General features: G+C 48.2%; 1 protein-coding gene across 4 annotated transcripts in view; it reads right to left on the minus strand.

The window, feature by feature from the left end:
• The window catches only part of DGKG (diacylglycerol kinase, gamma 90kDa), a 213,874-nt gene that overhangs the window by 100,534 nt on the left and 92,858 nt on the right, over positions 1 to 20,482 (minus strand). For 2 of the 4 annotated variants that reach the window (XM_011981894.1, XM_011981892.1), the window contains 7 exons: positions 19,558 to 19,650; positions 17,244 to 17,303; positions 13,689 to 13,768; positions 12,444 to 12,518; positions 9,852 to 9,937; positions 5,118 to 5,207; positions 3,785 to 3,945 (listed from right to left, as the gene is read on the minus strand). In XM_011981894.1, the coding sequence (XP_011837284.1) occupies positions 3,785 to 3,945; positions 5,118 to 5,207; positions 9,852 to 9,937; positions 12,444 to 12,518; positions 13,689 to 13,768; positions 17,244 to 17,303; positions 19,558 to 19,650 (645 nt within the window). The remainder of the gene's footprint in view (positions 1 to 3,784; positions 3,946 to 5,117; positions 5,208 to 9,851; positions 9,938 to 12,443; positions 12,519 to 13,688; positions 13,769 to 17,243; positions 17,304 to 19,557; positions 19,651 to 20,482) is intronic. The other 2 variants (XM_011981895.1, XM_011981893.1) reach the window with 2 other exon arrangements.

Below are 20,482 nucleotides of genomic sequence, written 5' to 3' on the forward strand. Positions count from 1 at the left end.
TTCCTTCCTTCCTTCCTTCCTTCCTTCCTTCCTTCCTTCCTTCCTTCCTTCCTTCCTTCCTTCCTTCTTTCCTTCTTTCCTCCATTTTTTCCTACTTTTTTGCTAGAATAAATTAAAACCATGATTACTGAATAGTCTTGGCTCTTGGGTTTAGGGCTTGGCTATTTAGTTGAGGGAAGGCTGTCCATTCCTCTTCATGTGTTAATCCATTTGGTCAGCAGATACTAAGGAGGACCATCTTATTACAGGGCACTGTGTTGAGACAGGGAGGTGTCGGGAACCATGTTTTTGTCAGCCAGAGCAGGGTGTGTTATAAAGGGAAGAGGTGGGGCTGAAGCTTCTGCAGGCAGCTGCGCTGTAACCTGCTGTCTAGAAGTTCCCAGGCAGCTCTGCCAGTCTTGCTCCTCAGCTCTGGCTTCCAGCCCATTGCTTAGAGGGGCTAGTTCTCCCCTCCTTCCCTGCTTCCCTTTCCATTTATTTCAGTTTCGGCTTCCGTGCCAGTGAAGAGCCACTTCCTTTGACCATTCTCTGCTCTAGTAGGTTGTCTTCGCTCCCTGAGAACTTGGTCAGGACCATCTGATTCAGAATGATCTCAGGGGCTTGTTAAAATGCCAGTTGCCGGACCTCACCCAGACCTACTGAGTTGGAATACGAATCAGCATCTGTTGCGGGGGTGGAATTTACATTTCTGATAAGAGGTGGTGGTGAGCCACCACAACTAAATTTTGAGATTCCCCTCTCTCAAACCATGTTACATTTGGCAACATGAAGATGGAGGGGGCTTCAAAGAGGCACAAAGTTCAGTGGTCCACAGCTCAGTTGGCTTTAGAGCTCAACTATTATGATTCCAAGCTCTGCCACTCACCAGCCTGAACTTGTTTCTGTACCTCTCTAAGCTATGGTTCCTTCTTACAAAACACAAATGGATAATGCCTGCATCCACTGGCAGGGAAACTATGTCTGGTGTGCAGTAGGTACTCAATAAATGTTAGCAAGTTGTGTTCTGGTTACTACAGGAAAAAGACATGAGGTTTTTAAAACTATAATGATGGGAAACCCATGCTCCAGGACCCCGGACCTGTCAGTCACATCTAATTTGCAGGAGCTGAAGGCTGCATATGTTCCTGCTGGGGGAAGTGGAGCCTCAGCAGCCAGTCTAAAAAGGAGAGGGGCCTTTGAGCAGCAAGAGGAGGGAGGGCATCTGCATGGGTCACTGGAGGGGCACCTGGAAGAGGTCTAGGGAAAGCTGCCCCTCAGCTGAGGCCGGGGATCCAGTGGGATGAATCAGATTGGGGCATTTGCTCCCAGTCCACCACCTCCACCCTCTCAGAACCTCATCATGGGCTCAGCAATGCTTCCCTCTTCTGCTTTAGTAACAGAAAAAGAGCACTGGATTAGGAGTCAGAAAATGAAGGCAAATCCCTTAATCTGAGTCTCTGTTTTCTTAACTCGTAAAATAGAGATAATAACGCCCTTCAGAATATATCTGTGAATATGGTAAATTTTAAATCCTTCTGTAAATATAAGGTATTATTATTTTTAATCCTTTCTTCTCCCATGGTTCTCTATTTAGCCTTCTTATTAAAAAAGTAAAACCTAGGTTGGGCACAGTGGCTCACGCTTGTAATCCCAGCACTTTGGGAGGCTGAGGCAGGTGGATCGTTTGAGGTCAGGAGTTTGAGACCAGCCTGGCCAATATGGTGAAAACCCGTCTCTACTAAAAATACAAAAATTAGCTGGGTGTGGTGGTGCATGCTTGTATCCCCAACTCCTGAGGCAGTAGAATTGCTTGAACTCTAGAGGCGGAGGTTGCAGTGAGCTGAGATCGTGCCATTGCACTCCAGCCTGGGTGACAGAGTGAGACTTTTGTCTCAAAAACAAAACAAAACAAAACAAAACAACCTTTCACTTAAACTTGCTATCCCCTCAAGCCACCTATCATTTCTCCTTCTTTTTCCTTTTTTAAAAAAATTAAAATACCAAAATTTCAAAAGAAACACAGCTGAGCAAGGTTGAGGAGTGCAGGTATCACAGAGTCTGGGGCAGAGAATTGGTCTGTTTCACACGCATGTGAAACTAGGCAGCACAACTCCAAAGACAGGGGAAGAGAGCAGAGAGAACCTGGCTCCAGAGCAAGGCACTGCCATGCGAGTCAAGGGTCCTGAAGCCTCATCTGTAGAGTGAGATGAGCGGGATAATGATACCTGCAGGACTACTGTGAGGACTGGACTATGTACAGCCTAGCACTGCAGAGAGCACACAGGTACTCAATAAATGCTAGTGTCTGTTCTTACTTATAAGTGGGAGCTGAACGATGAGAACACACGGACACAAGGGGGAAAACAACACACACTGGGGCCTGTGGGGATGTGGCGGGAGGGCGAGCATCAGGAAGAACAGCTAGTGGATGCTGGGCTTAGTACCCAGGTGATGGGATGATCTGTGCAACAAACCACCATGGCACACGTTTACCCACATAACAGACCTGCACATCCTGCACATGTACCCCTGAACTTAAAATAAAACTTTAGGGAAAAAATTTGATAAATATTTGTTGAAAAAAAGAATAAATAGTTCAATAATTCTGTCTTTTTTTTTTTTTTTTTGAGACAGAGTCTCGCTCTGTCACCCAGGCTGGAGTTCAATGGTATGATCTCAGCTCACTGCAACCTCCATCTTCCAGGTTCAAGCAGTTCTGCCTCAGCCTCCCGAGTAGCTGGGATTACAGGCACCCACCACCACACTTAGCTAATTTTTGTATGTTTAGTAGAGATAGGGTTTCACCATGTTGGCCAGGCTGGTCCTGAACTCCTGGCCTCAGGTGATCTGCCCGCCTCAGCCTCCCAAAGTGTTGGGATTACAGGTGTGAGCCACCGCGCCTGGCCAATTCTGTCATTCTTGAAGAAAGTAAATTTCTTTGTTGCACCCCCACCCCCTCCCAACCCCCAGCTTCATTTATAGAAATGACTGATCTCTCCCCTCCCATTCCCATCCTGTTCACAGCAGCCTGGGAAGCAGTGCCCACCCCAATCCTCTTTGGACCAGAAGCTGAGCTACACTAGATGTGCTGGGGCTAGTGGATGAAAAAGGAACAGAGTGCTGTCTTTGCATTGTGGGAGTGTATGTGTGTGCATGGGGGTAGGGGGTACCATATAAGTACATTAAACCAATTCCTTCAATCTAATGCAGAGTGTGCATGAATGGGGTGAGCATAGGGCTGTGGGAGCATCAGGGAGGCTCATGACATTCAGCCTAAGGGGTCAGTTGGGAGGAGACGCTCCTAGAGGTTTATGAAGCACATGGAGGGAGTGGAATGGGTTGAGAGAAGAGAGAATAGGAGAGAAGGATATCTGAGTGCTAAGCCAGCCAAGGCAGCTTGGGACCACAAGGTCCTCCTTTGAGGATCAGAATTCCCAGTTCCTGAAGCTCATGTGAGAGTTTCCTACCAACCTTTTCCCCTGGTTATTTCTTGGTGTTGCTTTTCTATGACTGCTACAAATTACAGAAGGAGTAAATATGTCTTTTGAAAAATTTTCAGTCTTTTCCTGTGTTAGTTAAAATGATAGAGGAAAGAACTTCCTCCCTAAACAAGAGACGGGGAATAAAGTGGGGTGCAATCAGGGTGTCCACACTCAGGCCAAGTTTCAGAATGCTTGGACCCAAGTCAGGGCTGCGGGGCAGGTAAGACAGGTAGATACTAGGGACCCAGAGGGGATAACAGAAGGCTGGAACCCTTCCTGGGCATTTCTCTTCCATGCAGAAAGGTGATCCTTGACCAACTCACCACACCAATGGAGAAATAGTTGTTCATGATGCTGTATGGGACCTGGTCCCCGTTTTCCACTTCCTCTCTGGGGATGACTTCCAGATGCCAGCGGTCCAGCATCACCAAGGGGCTCTGCTCAATGTCCTTCAGGATTTTTGTCAAGCTGCCCCCTTCATAACCTGTGGAGGACAGCACTGCATTTGCCACCACAGCAGAAAGGCAGTGCTCTTGCTAATGCACAGGTAGTTGTCAGGGGAGGTAAGCCCAGGGCATCTGTGACTAGGGGACTCCCCACTGTGTCTGTGGGCTGGAGACACTAATGTTCCCTGAACCACATAGAAGGGGAGGACAATTGAAAATACTAAGATGCTGGGGGCAGGGCAGGGAGTGGGTGCTGGCTAAAGGTTGCAGGCTTGTGTAGCTGAAGCAAACCCTGGAGAAGCGGTGGGCTGGATGGCTGGGAGTCTCTGCATGGGAGAACAGCAGATGTCATGTAGGAGACTGTGTCATGTAGGAGATGGACAGTGTGGCAGGCAGAATTTTAAGATGGCCCCTAGGCCTGGGTCCTGCTTGCTCTGACACTGCCCACCAAGCATGGCCGATCATTGAACACTGACCGTTGCACTGCCTGGTCTTGACTCATTCTCTGAATTATCAGCCATCTGGAGTTCCCACCCTTTTCCTGGCTGGCAGCCTGATCTGTCTGCTCCATGTGTTGAGCTGAACTTTTCCACTTTCTGGCGCATGCCCAACTCCATGGGGGCTACTGCAGTTTGCAAAGTTCTCTGCCCCTTGCCTTATAAACTGGTCACCACTCTGTGTTTCCTCTTAGGGAAATTTCAAAATGAAGGCCCATGGCCATGGGGCTTAGGATAATCTGAATGCTTCTAGTGACGCTAAGTAACTGGAGATGGAGCATTTTGGTCCTCAGTTTTAGTCCTTATTCAGAAGATCAGCCATTTGTGGGAGAAGGAATTTCACACAGGAAACATCTAAGTGAGCATCTTCTCGGATGGGACTCTGGGGATGGGACGCATGAGACTTTGTCTTTACTCTAGAGTTGATTGCTTTCTACTGGGGAAAGCAGGCTCTAAGTTGACGGTTTCAGGATGATATTAAACATGGGGGTGAGGGAGCAAAAACTCCCAGAGCCCCGAAGAGGGGCTTTTCTTCTAGATTCAGCATGGGATGGAGGGCAGAGAAAGGGTCATGGGCTTGACATGACTACAGAGTTGAGTATTACACTGCGGAATGTGATCCACAAAAGGGTAAGTTCAGCTTGGCTCTGTAGAGCATCTCTGTCAACAGGAACACCTGTTCCCAGGGTAGCACCACTAGCATGCAAACTCACCTCCTCCCCAGCGGAGACAGCGGGCAAGGTCATTTCCTGTTCCAAGAGGCAGGACAGCCACTGGTGGATGCTTTGCAAAGTTGGCCTTATCTGCAAGACACACAGAGGAACAGAGGACCATATGCCATGGGACTATAGAATGTTTAAGTTGTCTTTTTATTCCTGATCTGATGCTTGAACCCCTCCATAGCATTCTTTGTTTGAATACCACCCTGATGGGAAACACACTACTTCCTAAAGCCATCTATCCCATCTGCAGCATGTTAACCACCACTAATTGAGTTAAATCTGTCCATTTGTGTTTTATATTCAGCTAAATCTGTATCCCTGCAACTTGCACATGTTTATTCAAATTTCATCCTAAATCTGTCCTTTGGGGTCGCAGCATACACCCCAAAACATTAAGTTGCATGTTTTTAATCCTTAATGATAATCAGCACTTACTCCATTTATTCCTCAGCCTAACCTTGCAAGGTATTATCCTCATTCAAGTAGCTGAAGAAACTGAGACTGAGAGAGGGAAAGTAGTCTACAACCATTCTACCCTGAACACGCTCAATCTCATCTGATTGCAGGAGCTAGGCCTGGTCAATACTTCAATGGGAGAGAGGGAAAGTAATTCCAGAGCCAGGATCCAAGCCCAGATCTCTATGGCTCTGAGTCCATTCCCCTCCTCTCTTCAGGGGCTAGGCAGGTACACAGACTAGTAAAACAGGTGGGGCTGGGACACTAGGGAATAGTGGGACATTGGACAAGCTGAAGATGCTCACCTTCAACTTTTCACCATTCGAGTTTAAAAGTTAAAACTAACATTAGCTAAACAAACAAAACCTCCAGGTGTTATTTGGCCCCTACACCAGTTTCTCACTTCCACACCTCTCAGGATTGCAATGACACAGATTCCTAATCATTCCTCTTCTGATAGTTGTGAAGGACATCAGATAGAACCATCAGAGAAAGCATAACAGTACATGTTTTCATCTGGTCTCAGATCTACCGTGGCACATTGTCTAGGCTGGGAGAGCTCAAGGGGGCACAGGTGTCCATCAGTTTTGGGGTTGGGTGGGTATTTCCATGAGACCTCAGCACTCATGGTGCCCCTGGATGTGAGCAATGTGATTGTGGGGTTGGGAGAGATGCAGGAATCAGCAGAGGAGGCTCAAGCTAGGGCTGCCCTGGCAAACTGGAGCTTGTAGGTCCTCCAGGTTGTCTGACCTATGTCAGAAATGGCTGAGTACAGGCGAGACCCAGGACTGAGATGGCCACTGGAAGGCTTGAGATAGAGAGCAGAGCAATGCAATGGCCTCTCTCATTGTCCTCAGAACATGTGATTGGAGCACCGCCTCCCTGCCTTTGCATAGCCTGCTCCCTTTGCCTAGAAGGCTCTTGTTTCCTGTGTCTGCCCCTTCTTCTGTGTCCCCACCTTGGCAGGTCAGCTGTCCTTATGGTGTTGAGGCTAGAAACCTGTATGCCACCCTGGGTTTTTCCTTTTCCCCCACACATCCATTCACATATCACATTCTATGTGCTGTCTCCTTAACGGATCTCCAAGAAATCTCTTCTTTCTATCCCCATGGTGATGCCTGAATGCAGGTATGATTCCTTCCCACTGGTATCGCTGCAACAGCCTCCTCTTGGCTCTCTCCGCCTCCAGTTCCACCCTCCTAGTGTGTCGCCCATGCTTTCACCAAGAAGGGCAGTCCACGAACCACAGTCTCTTGAATTGGCTCACTGCCTTCACTTATGGGATGGGGCTGTGTGGCTCCCCATGGCCCCATAGCCTGCCACAGTAGGCCCAGGAACCAGGCTCTGCCTTTCTCCCTAGCCTCACCCTTCTGCACATCCTGCCTCCCACACAACATGTCAACCATTCTCAAGTGTTTTCACTTCCTTAAAGCACAAAGCTCTCTGTGGCTCAGCTCAGAAGCTGCCTTTGGGAGGCCCTCCCTAGTTGCCCCAGCCTGGACCTGGTGCCTCGTCAGAATATTTCCTTAGCAGCAGAAATGATCTCATTGTACTCTCTTGTAATTATTTCCTTGTTTGTTCCCTGAATGTATTGTAACCTCCCCAAGGGAGGCTGGGTCTTGTTCTCACAGCATCTTCACACATATCGACTGAAGTCTGCTATATGCAGATGCAGTGTTAGGTGCTTCAGCTCTGAGAGTGGGCAAAAAAGCCGTGGCTCAGGTTCTCATGGTGCTTACTTACTGTCCAGTGGGACAGACAGATATTAAAGAGGAATCCATGGAGACAATGCATCATTTCACATTCACGTTGGAAAAGAGAGGAGCACTGTCCTATAAGAAGGTGACTGAGGCTGGTGGGTGTGTCAGGGGAGGCTCCCCTGAGGAAGCCACATGTCAGCTGAGATCTGAAGTGGAAGCTGACTGAGTGAAGGTTGGGGCAGCACTGCAAACAGGGTGGCCAACTTGTGCGAAGGCCCTGAGGTACAAGGGAGACTGGAACGCCCAAGGGTCTGAGTCCAGATGGAGAGGGATGGAGGTAGAAATAAGGCTGGAAGGGTGTGCAGCAGCTGGGTCACCCAGGGCCCTGTAGATTACTTCAAGGGTTTTGTCTTTATTCTAAGAATAATGGAAGCCACTGGTGTGCTTTACGCACACCATGCACCCAGTGACATGCAGGAAAGATTGCTATGGGTGTAGGGAGAGAACAGATCAGAGAGGGGACCATGGAGGGACACTGGAGAGCACTGAACAAGTGCTTAAATGAGAGTGAACGGATGAGTATCTTACACAGTTATCCCTTTTACTTCTGCTTTTTTTCTCTTTGGGTCACTAACCTGTGAAAAAAACCTAATGTTTCTTCCTCCTTCTGTGATCTTCTTTCTGTTTTGAGCAGCTTTTATCACCTGTGTCCTCTGCGGATGAATTGCATAAAGCTCTCCGCCAAAGCCTACTTTCTCCTTCATGGTAGGGAGGGAGCTGTGTGAGTAGTCCAGTACCGCAGCCATCCACCCTCTGCGGATCAGCTTTTCCTTCCTTGGCTCCCAGAGGACTCCTCCCTCCTCCCACAAACAGCTCCAGAGCCCAAGGTGACAGGAGAGCGTGGGTGGCTGCTTGGCAGGGCTGTGTCCATGGCAACCAAAGTGCCCGGGGGAGTGGCGGGCGGCAGGTGTACAGTCCTGCAGCCTTCTCACCCAGCTAGGTGGTCTACTTACAACCCCTGGAGGCACAGCTTTCTCTGCCCTGGTCACGGTCTAGTCCTGGCTTATCCTTGACTCCCCTCTTCCTCTCATCTCCCATATCCAGTCTGTCAGCAAATCGTATTGCCTTTACCTTCTAAAGATATCCAGAAGCTGGCCCCTTCTCACCACCCCTCTGTTTCTACTGTGGTCCAAGCCCTGGACATCTCTCTCTTAGATTGCTGCAGTGGCCTACTAACCGATCTCCCCGCTTCTGCCCTCTTCTCTTAATCTGTCATGTTCTTCCTTTGCTAAAAACCATCCAATGTCATGGGACCCTCCCAGTATAAAAGCCATATTCCACAGAATGCCCTATATGTCCTAGTCACCTGGTCCCTCATCACCTCTGCTTCATCCTCTGTAGCTTTTCTTGAATCCACTCTGCTCTGGCCATGCTGACCTGCCTCCAGCAGCCAGGCCTGCTCCCACTTCAGGGCCTTCGTCTTTGCTGTTCCTTCTGCCTGGACTGCCCTTCCTCAGGTATCCATGTGGCTCACCCCTCCTCCAGATCTCCACACAAATGTTGTCTTCTCTGTGAGGTGTTAGATTGCCGCCTTGAGCTCCCTGTGCCTCTTCCCTGCTGTATTTTAAACACCTCCTGACATACTATGTCTCACTTACTTAGTTGTTCATTGCCTGTCTCTTTCCTCTACGTGGTACGCTCCATAAAAGCGGAATTTTTGTCTCTTCATTCCCTGCTGTATCTCCAGTGCCTTGGGGAGAGCTTGAGCCATCGTGGGGCACAGGCGGCATTTGTGGAATGAAGAATGGAAAGCCCAGGGCTCATCGCTCAGGGCCCAGTCTCCGACTTTGATGACTGTCCTCCCCAGTGCTCCCCCCAGCCGCTTTCTTGTACCTATATTACACTTTGCAGTGTTTGTCTGGGTTCTCTAGGGTTAGATCTTGACTCTGCTTCCATCCCAAAATTTCAGTCAGTTTCCATCACTTACTGGGGCTGATGTGTCCGAGGACCCACAGATCCAGGTAGAGCTGGGTAGAACTCAGGCTACCAGCCTTCCAGCCTGGGCCTTGCTATCTAAGTGTACTGTAGAGGACACAGCTCAGTGTGGTCCTTCTTTGCTTGCACTGATCTGCACTTTGCAGATGCACTTTCTGGACTCAGGCTCCAGCTGTTCATCTCAAGGTGATTTCTCCCAGGCTATGATCTATGCTTAGTTCTCTTGCCTTTACCCACCCCAAAGGATCTGCCCAGAATTCCACTCCTGTCCTCCCACCACCCAGATCTGACCTGTCCTGCCACTGCCCAAACACCAGCCATGACAGATCTGCTTTATAGGGAAGGCCTGAAACTAAACTGTTACCTCTGTATCGGAGGGAATCATTTCACTGTCTTATTTCTTAATTTTATTTTTTTTCCACCCAAAGCAAATATTTAGTCAAGTCTTGGTCCAGGGGAAGATACAAGGATGAACAGACATGGCTCCATGTCCCTTCCTTTTTTATTGCCTTCTGCCGATTGTAAATATGCTTACTATAAATAAGCAGCAAAGGCCCTCTCAGCCCATGCTTACCAATGCAATCCAAAATCCAGCCAACTGTCCCATCTCCACCACAGGCCAAAACACGGAAGTCTGGAGTATCATGGAAAAAATTCAACCTGGGAAGAAGAAAGGCCAAAATGGACTTGTTACTAGGTTGCGGTTGACATTGATACACGTTGAGTCAGAGTCTCCCCTGTTCCCCAGGAGTAGGTTAAGACCTCAGTTCCTTTTGCGGTTGAAAGGGTCACTCAATGTTCTGAGACCAGAAGTTACTATGCAGTGCCTTGAACATGGAGCCAAGGCCAAGGGGCCCATCCTTGTACAAGGAGAATCTGAATCAACATTCAACACAAATGGAAAATGGTTTTCTAGAAATTCTCTACTAGTTATGCCGAGGAGTCCAGAGTTTGTGCATTTTGGCATCAATACAAATAGCCTCCAGTGTTTTCACTCCTCTCGGGCTCTCCCGCCTACTCTGTCCTGACATCCGCCCTGGTAAGCGAGATGCACTGAATTTGCTGGATCTTCACTTCACTCTCCTGTGGGCCACAGTGAGTGGAGTGATGCCCTTCTCTTCTCCGGAGCCTTAACCCTGGAGAGCAGGGTGCTCAGCCTGGGGTCCATGAACCTCCAAGTGTTCTGTGGATTGGATTCAGAGGGCCATGAACTTGGAGGAGAAAATATTACGTTCTTATTTTCCCTAAGCTCAAACTGAAATTAGTAGTATTTCCTTCAATTCAGCATGTAGGCAACAAACCACAGCGGTCTGAACGATAGCCATGACTTTGTCAATGGTCAAAATCACAGGCATGTTAGTGTTTCATCACGGTTGTGGCAGATGTCTCATAGCACCGTCATGCTTACCACTGCTCGGAATTTACGGTAGTTATTAGACCCACGTCTGGGTCTTCCTATTTAATGTGTTGGTGAAGCTCCTATATTCTCATATCACTAATTTGTTTTACTGTTTTGATAACTATTTTTTGATATGGTTTCCCTGGTTACCTTTTATTATTTCATTTTATGCATTAAGAAAGATTCTAAGAGGGTGTCTGTATGCCTCACCAGACTGCCAAAAGGGTTCCTGGCACAAAAAAGTTAAGAACCTCTGCTTTAGAACGAATGTGACCTGCGGACACCTTGGGGGTGGGACTTGGGAAGCCGAAGGTCAGTATTTCCAATCTGCCCAGCCTGGTGGTCTGAGAAGAGCCCCGGAGCTTTCACAGTCACTGATGCATGTGTAGGCAAATTAACATTCCTTCTCTTCTACTTCTCTTGCAGAACTCTGCTCTCCAACAGGAAGTGAATTCTGGACAGAGGCTCCCTCCAGCTAGGCAACCTGTCTGATTACAGAGTGACAGGCGCATGAGAGACCCTCAGGGCGCATCAGCCCTGGAAGCAGCCACTTGGCTCGACATCTCAGATGAAAACAATTTAGAATACATGAGGTTAAGCTGGAGGACGGTCTGCAAGTTTTGGCAGTGGGCTGGTAAAGGTGTCTGTGGGGGGCTGCTCTGTCACAAGGCTGTGCTGTTCAGCAGTGATGGCAATCATGGTGACTGTGAGGGCAACTGCAGTGGTATACAGAGGTGGGCTCTGTTCTGAAATTAGTTTTACAGGCAAATCATGGCAGGAGTACTGAATCTGTACTTACATTTTCTTTCTCTTTTTAACTGGGCCTTGTACTACCGCTGCCACAAATAATAACTTTGGTGTCAGCCGACCAAAAACAGGGTCAAATTCTCTTTTCAGAGTCCTTACTCCAACCTCTCTGAGGGGTCTTGCTGAACCCGGAATAGAAATCCCTGTTGGAGGTTGGGCAAAGTGGCTGTGTGCTGGGCAAGCCCAGCCCAGAGTATGCAGACAGCCCCGGGTCCAGGGCTGGCCAGCAGAGGGCTCTCCAGCGCTGGCCCGGACTGGGAGGAAGCCCAGGCTTCCCCTGCCTTCTAGCCCAGGTGCTGGAGGGGCCGCATAACAGGGACCTGCAGCTCACCATTAGCCGCAGACACAGGGACCACGCCTCTCACCCGGCCTCTTTTCAACCCCATGCTAACAAGCAGAGAATAACCAATGAGTAAGTGGCAGGAGGAGCAAAACAACCTCAAAATCGAATGATTTAGAAAACAAAAGTGATTCCATTGAACAAGTAATTGTCTTGATCCTAAAATGCCCCCACAGTGGAACACCAAGGCAGAGCTCTGAGTCACTGTCTAGAATTCCAAACTGCTGACTGACTATGATAAGAAAACTTTCTCTTCTCTGATGATTCAGTATGAAGACACCAGCTAACAGAGCCTTGCAAATAAGTTAAAATAATTTACCAGCCTGTTCCTCCTGTCAATCAAATGAATGGTGTGTGCGGTTATCCCCTCTTATAAAATCAACAACTTTTTCTAGGACAAGCTACAGGAGGCCACTTCTCAAACAGAGTTAGCCTTCCTGGGCATCCCGAATATCTCCAGGAGTCAGAGTAGGACGTGAGAAAAAGCAGAGACAGGGAGTAAAATGGCAGGAAGGGACAAGTTGAGAGACGAAAGATAAAAAAGGTGACAAAAGAGGCATCTTCATTGGAGATTAAAAGGGAGGGGGAGAAATAAGAGGTAAAGATTGTGATCTCCATACCCTGGAGTAGGCCCCCCATTGTCCAGGTTGAAAACTTGTTTGGGGTTGAGCAGATAGTGGAATTTCCGAAGAATTCTATGGAAAAAAAAAAAAGAAGAGGAGGGAGAAAGGGAGACAGAGAAGGAATATGTCATTGTGAGAAGTCACATTAGGGCAAACACCTCTGGAGCCCACCAGTGGCAGGGATGAGGGTTCATCCTCATCCCTGGAGGGGAAGGCACTGCCTGCTGACCCTGGAGTCCAGGCTCCACCTGGCATCCCCGTATTATCAGCCCCGGTTCAAGGCTGCACTACCAACCTAGCTCCTAAGCCCAGAAGCATCACTCCTTACAAAGAGAACAGGGCAGAGAAACCCAGAGAACAGAACTTTCATTCTAAAGTTTTATCCTCCACAGAGACCTTTCCCCAAGTGTTCTGTATGGTCTAGGCAGTGTGATTCTGCCCTCTGCAGACTATACAAAAGCATCACAGGAACCCCCTCCTCCCCAGGGAGAGGCCCCCTGCAGTCCTGGGATCAGGAGGAAATGCAGGAGGTGGCATTGGGCAGGGGGCGGCTGAGAGGCCCTGACTGCACTCAGGCCTGCTTTCCCGGCTCCAGCTTGGAGTCAGGTCAGTTCAGGAGGGGTGTCCTGCCCCTTGGACGAGGATGGGGGTCCTCATAGTTCTTGCTTTAACTCTACTAATTATTATTTTTTAACCTGGATTCCAGATCATGGTGCCCTCTGTTAATGATCCTGGAATTGGGAGACAGAGCTGCTTTAACCATTCTCTCTGTCCTCCTGTGCTGTTTAGCAGTTTCTAGCCACCACTGAACTGGGCATTTTAGCAAATTGATGAGGTGGATGCCCTGGCTTCTCATGGGTGGTGGTAGCACAGGAGGCCCTAATCAATGTGACCCCCATCATCTCTTAAATCAAGAGATCTGAGAGGCTAGAAAGGCACAGGCATCTCAGAGCGTGGTCTAACCCTGGTGGTCTTAATAATGGCTTACGTGGCAGGCTGTGGGCTAATCGCCATGTCTATTCTCACCTGTGAGAGAAGGAATGATAATTATCTCCATTTTACAGAGGGAGAAACCGAGGCCTGGGGACTTTAAGTCACTTGGGCCAGGTCATAAAGTGGCAGGTGGCAGTGTTGGGATTTGAGTCTGCTTGTCTCCACAGCCTGCTGTGTTACTGCCAAGGGGAGGAAGGGCCTGAGTCGTGTTGCCCTAGTTGCTCCACTTTGAAACAGAAGAGAACGTACCTTTCTCCTTGTCTCCCTCCACTCTTGGGGTTCACCAAGACCAGCAGGGGGTGGGTACCCGGGGTGGGGATGATCTTATACTTGAAAGGTAAAAGAAAAAGAAATTAGCTCTGCTTCATCCAATAGGGGGGTGAAATGAGAGTTGAAGCCAAGACAGCTTCAGAGAGGCAGATGAGAAGCAGGCGGGCAGGCGGTCAGGTGTTTGTCCACTGGCTGAATTTTCTGAGGGGCTAAGTAGCTAAGTGTCTCCAGTTTGAATGGTCTTTAAGCAGTGTTAACGGAAATGAGGGTTTGAGGTCGGGATCAGCGATGGGACAATGGTGCTGTAGCTTCAAATCATTCAACAGTGATGTGGTCTTGTACCTACAGCACAAGAGTAAATTTTGTGGGGGACACAGCTGAATATGATCTTAGGAAGCACGGCTGTCTGATCGTACACGTAAGCGAAATAGCACTCATGGAGTGAGCCACCGCTTCCACCCTGGCGCCTTCCAAATGCTGATTTCCGGCCCCAGTTTCCTCCTGAACCCTGGTCACACATTTCTCACTGGCCAGTGGGTACCGTCGACTGGACATCTCACCATCAGCACAAGCTCAACGTGCCTCATACATGACACGTCTTCTCTCCCTGTGAAACTCGGTCTTTCTCCTGGTTCCCTGTTTCTGTTATTCATTCATCTATCCAAGGAAGGTGTTGTCCTGTCAAATTTTCCCAGAAATGTCCCTTTACCTCTGGCTGCCACAGCCCCATGCTGCTTTGTGCCTTTCTCACCCTAGGTAAGTCCTGCATGCCATTCCCACACAGTTCCTTCCCAGGACACCAGGTCAGCCATGCCACTCTTGCTCAAAAACTGGTAATGACATCTCATTATTAAAGGAGGATTTGGATTTTGTGGATAAAATGTAAATCTCCTAACCTGGTGTTAAAGGCCTTTTCAGTCTAGCCCTATTCTACTGCTATCTCCTAGTTCCTGCTAACCCTCAGCTGCAGGTGCAGCCAAGTCCTGCTCTTGCTCCTCTAGTAAGTCTAGAGTATGTCTCTTGCATTCCCACCCATGGGTCTGCTCATGCTTGTTTCTTCTCCCATTCCATGACCTGAAATGCCTACTTCCTTGTTTGCAAACTCTTAAAAAAAAAAAAAAAAAACTTCTGGCTGAGCATGACCACTCATGCCTACAATCCCAGCACTTTGGGAGGCCGAGGCGGGCGGATCACAAGGTCATGAGTTTGAGACTAGCCTGGCCAACATGATGAAACTCCATCTCTACTAAAAATACAAAAATTAGCGGGGCATGGTGGCGTGCGCCTGTAATCCCAGCTACTCGGGAGGCTGAGGCAGGAGAATCACTTGAACTTGGGAGGTGGAGGTTACAGTGAGCCAAGATCTCGCCACTGCGCTCCAGCCTGGGCGATAGAGCAAGACTCCGTATTGGAAAAGAAAAGAAAAGAAAAAAAAAGAAAAGAAAAGAAAAGAAGAAAAGACAAGACAAGACAAGACTACCACCACCACCAACAAAAACCTTCTTATCCTCAGGGCTCAATTCAAGAGACATCTCTTATTTGAAGTTTCTCTTGATCATTGCAACTAAAGTGATTGCACTTAAAACATGTACTATTGGCCGGGCACGGTGACTCACACCTGTAATCCTAGCACTTTGGGAGGCCAAGGCAGGCAGATCACCTGAGGTCAGGAGTTCGAGACCAGCCTGGTCGATATGGTGAAACCCCATCTCTACTAAAAATAAAAAAATTAGTCGGGCGTAGTGGCGTATGCCTGTAATCCCAGCTACTCGGGAGGCTGAGGCAGGAGAATCGCTTGAACCCGGGAGGCAAAGGTTGCAGTGAGCCGAGATCACACCATTGCACTCCAGCCTGGGAGACAAGAGCAAAACCCCATCTCAAAAAACAAACAAGCAAGCAAGCAAACAAACAAACCATGTACTATCTTCTGGAGTTTCTTTTGTTGTTCATTTGTATTTTTTTTAATTTTTTTAGATAAATGACTCAAAACATCAACTGGATTAAAATGCATTGGGAGCAGAGTGGGGTGTGTGTAACCCTATTACCAAGGATCGTATAGCACCAGACACAAGAGTGTGTACTCAGCAAATACTTGTGGGTTCAGTGGAAGGATACACCAATGTGGATGTGTAGCTCTCCTCCATATTCAATATCTAATGCCTGCTTTTCCAGATCTCAAGCTAAAAGTCCAGCAAACACAGTGCCATGTTGTTTGAAAAGGATAATAGCATTCCCAATGATCTAAAAAATTTGTCTCACCTGCCCAGGGTGACTATGTGATGCCCAGAAGCATCTTGGAGGCTAAGGAATAATCCCTCACCTCTGGAGATGACATTCAATGTATTTAACAGCCAACCCTACAGCATGGACTCTGTCCCATCATAACAGATACAGCACATCCTGCTGGCTGCCTGCACTAAACAACTGGCATACACGTATCGGGTGTGGATGTGTGTGTGCCTGTGTCTGTTTCCCACCTTTCTGCCCTTCTAGGTTTCTAGAGCTTTCTCACATATTAAGATTCTCCCCTCATTCTGCCTTATGTTTCACTTTTCTTTTTTTTCTTTTGAGGCAGAATCTCCCTCTGTTGCCCAGGCTGGAGTGAAGTGGCACAATCTTGGCTCACTGCAAGCTCCACCTCCCAGGTTCAAGCGATTCTCCTGCCTCAGCCTCGAGAGTAGCTGGGATTACAGGCGCCTCCCACCACGCCCAGCTAATTTTTGTTTTTTTAGTAGAGACGGGGTTCCATCATGTTGGCCAGGCTGGTCTCGAACTTCTGACCTTAGGCAATTTGCACACCTCAGCATCCCAAAGGGCTGGGATGACAGGCATGAGCCACCGTGCCTGGCCTGTTTTACTTTTCACAACACGTGAATCTGTATGTTCTCATTTAATCTTACAGCGCCTCTGGGAGGTGGGCAGGGCAGGGATTACTGTGTCCCCTTTGAGTGGAGGAAACTTAAGGCTCAGAGGCAGAGCAGGAGGCCCCGGTTTTCTATTTCCTTTTCTAGTACTCTTTGTTCCTCACCAGACTGCCTTCCCTGCATTCCTTGGAACTCTGTGGAAGGCACAAAAAATGTTCATTGGTGAACCCAAGTAAAAAAATGAGTTCTTAAGTATACATTTAAGGATTAAGAAGAACTTTTAGATCTGGTTAGCTTCATTTTGGCAGATCATGTTCTGGAGACAACTTGGCAATCCTGGAAAACCCATTGTCTATTTTTAGGCCACATCTTTGTTATTATTTAGGACATCTGCATATTAAAGTTTTATGTAACTTGTTCCTAAAATAGTAATAAAGCCCAATAAGACCAGCAATGGAATCAGCCAACCTTTCCTCTCACCACTTGCTGACAGTGTGGCTGTCAAAGGTAACTCCAGAGGCCAGAAAAAAATGCCCTCCTGGGTGGTATAACTGGTCAGACGAGAAGGCAAGTGATGAGATGCTTTTCTATAGCACCTGAACCCCGTCCTGCCCGCCACAGCCCTGGAACAACTTGGAAAGTGCAATCGGATTTAGAGCTCATGAGGTACCTGGATGACAAGTTCACCCTTGGCGGATACGCAGCCATCAGACTTCCCACCTGGCCTGTCCTGTGAGAAGAAAGGAAAGACAAGCATCTTTTGGAAAAAGAAGACTAATACAAAGAGAGAGATCAGATGAAAAACAAATGGCTGATATGAAGAGATCAGAAAGCTAGTGTAGTATGGAGACAAGTTTTTCAACATAGGGCTTCTGACCTAAATAAAGAAATGTACCCTATGACTTTTTCTAGGATTCTCCAAGCCTCCAGTGATGACATCACTGGCTGACTTTACCTTTGAGGCAAGGGACATAATGGGGAGCACTGAAATTGGCAGAATTCCACTTAGTTGATTTAGAAGCTTGAGCTCTGAGAAGCAAATTCTTAGACTTGGCCTTGTTTTCCTTCTTTCCTTCTTTCCTTCCTCCCTTCCTTCCTCCCTTCCTTCCTTCCTCCCTCCCTCCCTCCCTCCCTCCCTCTCTCTCTCTTTCTTTCCTTCTTTCTTTCTTGACGGAGTCTCGCTCTGTCACCAGGCTGGAGTGCAGTGGTGTGACCTTGGCTCACTGCAAGCTCCGCCTCCTGGGTTCAAGTGATTCTCCTGCCTCAGCCTCCTGAGTACCTGGGACTACAGGCGTGTGCCACCATGTCCAGCTAATTTTCTTGTATTTTTAGTAGAGACGGGGTTTCACCATGTTGGCCAGGATGGTCTCGATCTCTTGACCTCGTGATCTGCCCCCTCGGCCTCCCAAAGTGCTGGGATTACAGGTGTGAGTCACTGCACCGGGCCATAGGCTTGGCTTTTCTGCTGAGCACTATCTAATGATATGATGTTGTCATTTTTCTTGGTTTTGTTTATCTTGTTTATTTTTCTAATGTTTATTTTATTAAGGTTTTCTCACATATAGTAAAATGCTCAAATCTAAATTGTACGACTTGATGAATTTTGTATACGGGGATGGCCTTGTAACTACTACCTCTTCAAGCATAACCCTGTTGTGACTCCTGATACCATATGGGTTTTGCCTGGCTTTTGAATTTAATACAATGGATTCATAGAGCATATCTTTTTCTGAGTCTAGCTTCTTTGGTTCAGCATTATATTTTTGAGACTCTCCATGTTTTTACTCTATGCATAGTTTGTTCTTTCCCATTACAATGTAGTTTCCCATTCTATGAATGCCAGATGCCGATATGCCTCAATTTATTCATCTATTCTCCTGTTAATGGTCACTTACTTGTTTCCAGTTTTTAACTGTCGTGAATAAAGTTGCTATGAGCATTCTTGTGCATGTCTTTTGGTGGAATAAATGCTTGGGTTTTCCAGGTAGAGGTGGCTCACTGCAACCTCTACCTCCTGGGATCAAGCGAGTCTCCTGCCTCAGCCACCCCAGTAGCTGGGATTTAAGGTGCTCACCACCACGCCTGGCTAATTTTTGTATTTTTAGTAGAGATGGTGTTTCACCATGTTGGCCAGGCTGGTCTTGAACTCCTGACCTCAGGTGATCCGCCCGCCTCAGCCTCCCAAAGTGCTGGGATTACAGGCATGAGCCACTATGGTTGGCCTTTTTAATGAGGAAGAAGTAGCTGGTCAAGTTCAGAGTGAGATGTGAGGAATGAGTGGGACTTGCAACATTTTTAAGATGGGAAGATGCCATGGTTAAGTGTTGGTGTTTGTTGGAAGAGGAGTCTTCAACACAGGTGGCAAAGTGTCAGGTGGGGGTAAAGGAGCTTAATTTTGCTGCTTTCATTTCCAAATTGGCTGAGACACCCAAGTGGAAACTCAGGAGGTAGAAGGAGATAGGGTTTGGATGTGGCAGGGAGATTGGCAGAGATGAGGGTGGTTGGGAGCCTGGCCATGCATAGGTGGTGTGTGCTGTGCTCTGCCTGCAAGAGGCTTAGAACAAATGTGCTTTCCTTGACGGGTCATTTCAGGGCATTCAGGATGGCCAGCAATTGGAAACAGTTTGGTCAGAGAAGTTTTCTCTCAAAATCTGATCTGTGCAGCGCTGACCTCTTTCAAGCACATGCTGAAAGCACAAACCCAACAGAGAGGAGCAGAAAAGATTAACGACTAGGCACTAGCTAAAAACCCAGGTGATAAAATAATCTGCACAACAAACTCCCGCGACACGTGTTTGCCTGTGTAACAAACCATCCCATGTGCCCTCTAACCTAAAATAATAGTAAAAAAAGAAAGAAAAGAAAACACAAACCCAAAGAGTTGTCAGGGAAGCCCTGTGAGGGATGTGAATGTCTGAAAGCTGCCTGCATCTGAAACCAGAACCCAGAGAAGCTAGAGCCCTCATCAGGGCAGGAGCACTCACCCGGGTGATGGGGCATATGGAGGTGGGCAGCAAGATGTGGTCTCTGAGTTCCCCACCGTCACACAACGTTGCTAATTCACATTTGCGGTGAAACTGCGGGGAGAAATGAAAAAAATGAAAAAGAGAGTGAGCGAAAGTGAGCAAAGAAACATCAAACATGAAGGTAAAGAGGTTTTGGGGAGAGGCGAGCTGTCTAGTGCTCCCCCAAATCCTGATGCACTGCTGACTTTGACAGTATTGCCGTGTGTGTGTGTGTGTGTGTGTGTGTGTGTGCGTGTGTGTGTGTGTGGTTAAGAGTGCAAAGTCAGCTGTGGGCAGAACAAGGAGGCCAAGAGCTGCTCATGGCTACTGAAGCAACAGGGTCATGAGCCGGCCTGTGACTCTTCAGTGTGGCACCCCGTGTTGATTCCAGAGCCCCCTTGGATATGTGCTCTCCAGGTCCCGAGACTCTGGGAGGAGGGAGATCTTGATGAAAAAACTCATGGATGGCTGAGAGTAAACCTTGTGATTCAACCTTTGTATTTTGAGAGTTCTGCAGTCTGGTTTTGAGAAATCTACATTTTGAGGCTGATACCTGGGAAGAAGGACAAGAGCTGGCACTGAGTTTTGTCAGGCAGGTCGGCCAGCTCAGTGGCTGCCAGTGGCACTCTGGGTGTCCAGTGGGGCTGTGGACACAGCATGTGCGGTGGCTGGTGGCAGCAGGTCCAAACCTTTGGCCCTGGCAGTGGGGCTGCCCTGAGGAATGCGCCTTCAGGGCAGGCACCCCCTCCCATGATGTTCCTGTTGTCCAATTTTTCTCCCACTCTGTCAGTGTCCCCGGCCCCAGGTGACACCCAGGTGAAAGAAGTTCATAGTCGGGCCTGCTGATCCCAGCTGCCAGGCCACAGAGACAGTGGACTGGCCAGCTTCTTCTTCAGCAGTCCTC

This window comes from Mandrillus leucophaeus, unplaced genomic scaffold (genome assembly GCF_000951045.1).
Source record: "Mandrillus leucophaeus isolate KB7577 unplaced genomic scaffold, Mleu.le_1.0 Scaffold231, whole genome shotgun sequence".
Taxonomy (NCBI): domain Eukaryota; kingdom Metazoa; phylum Chordata; class Mammalia; order Primates; family Cercopithecidae; genus Mandrillus; species Mandrillus leucophaeus.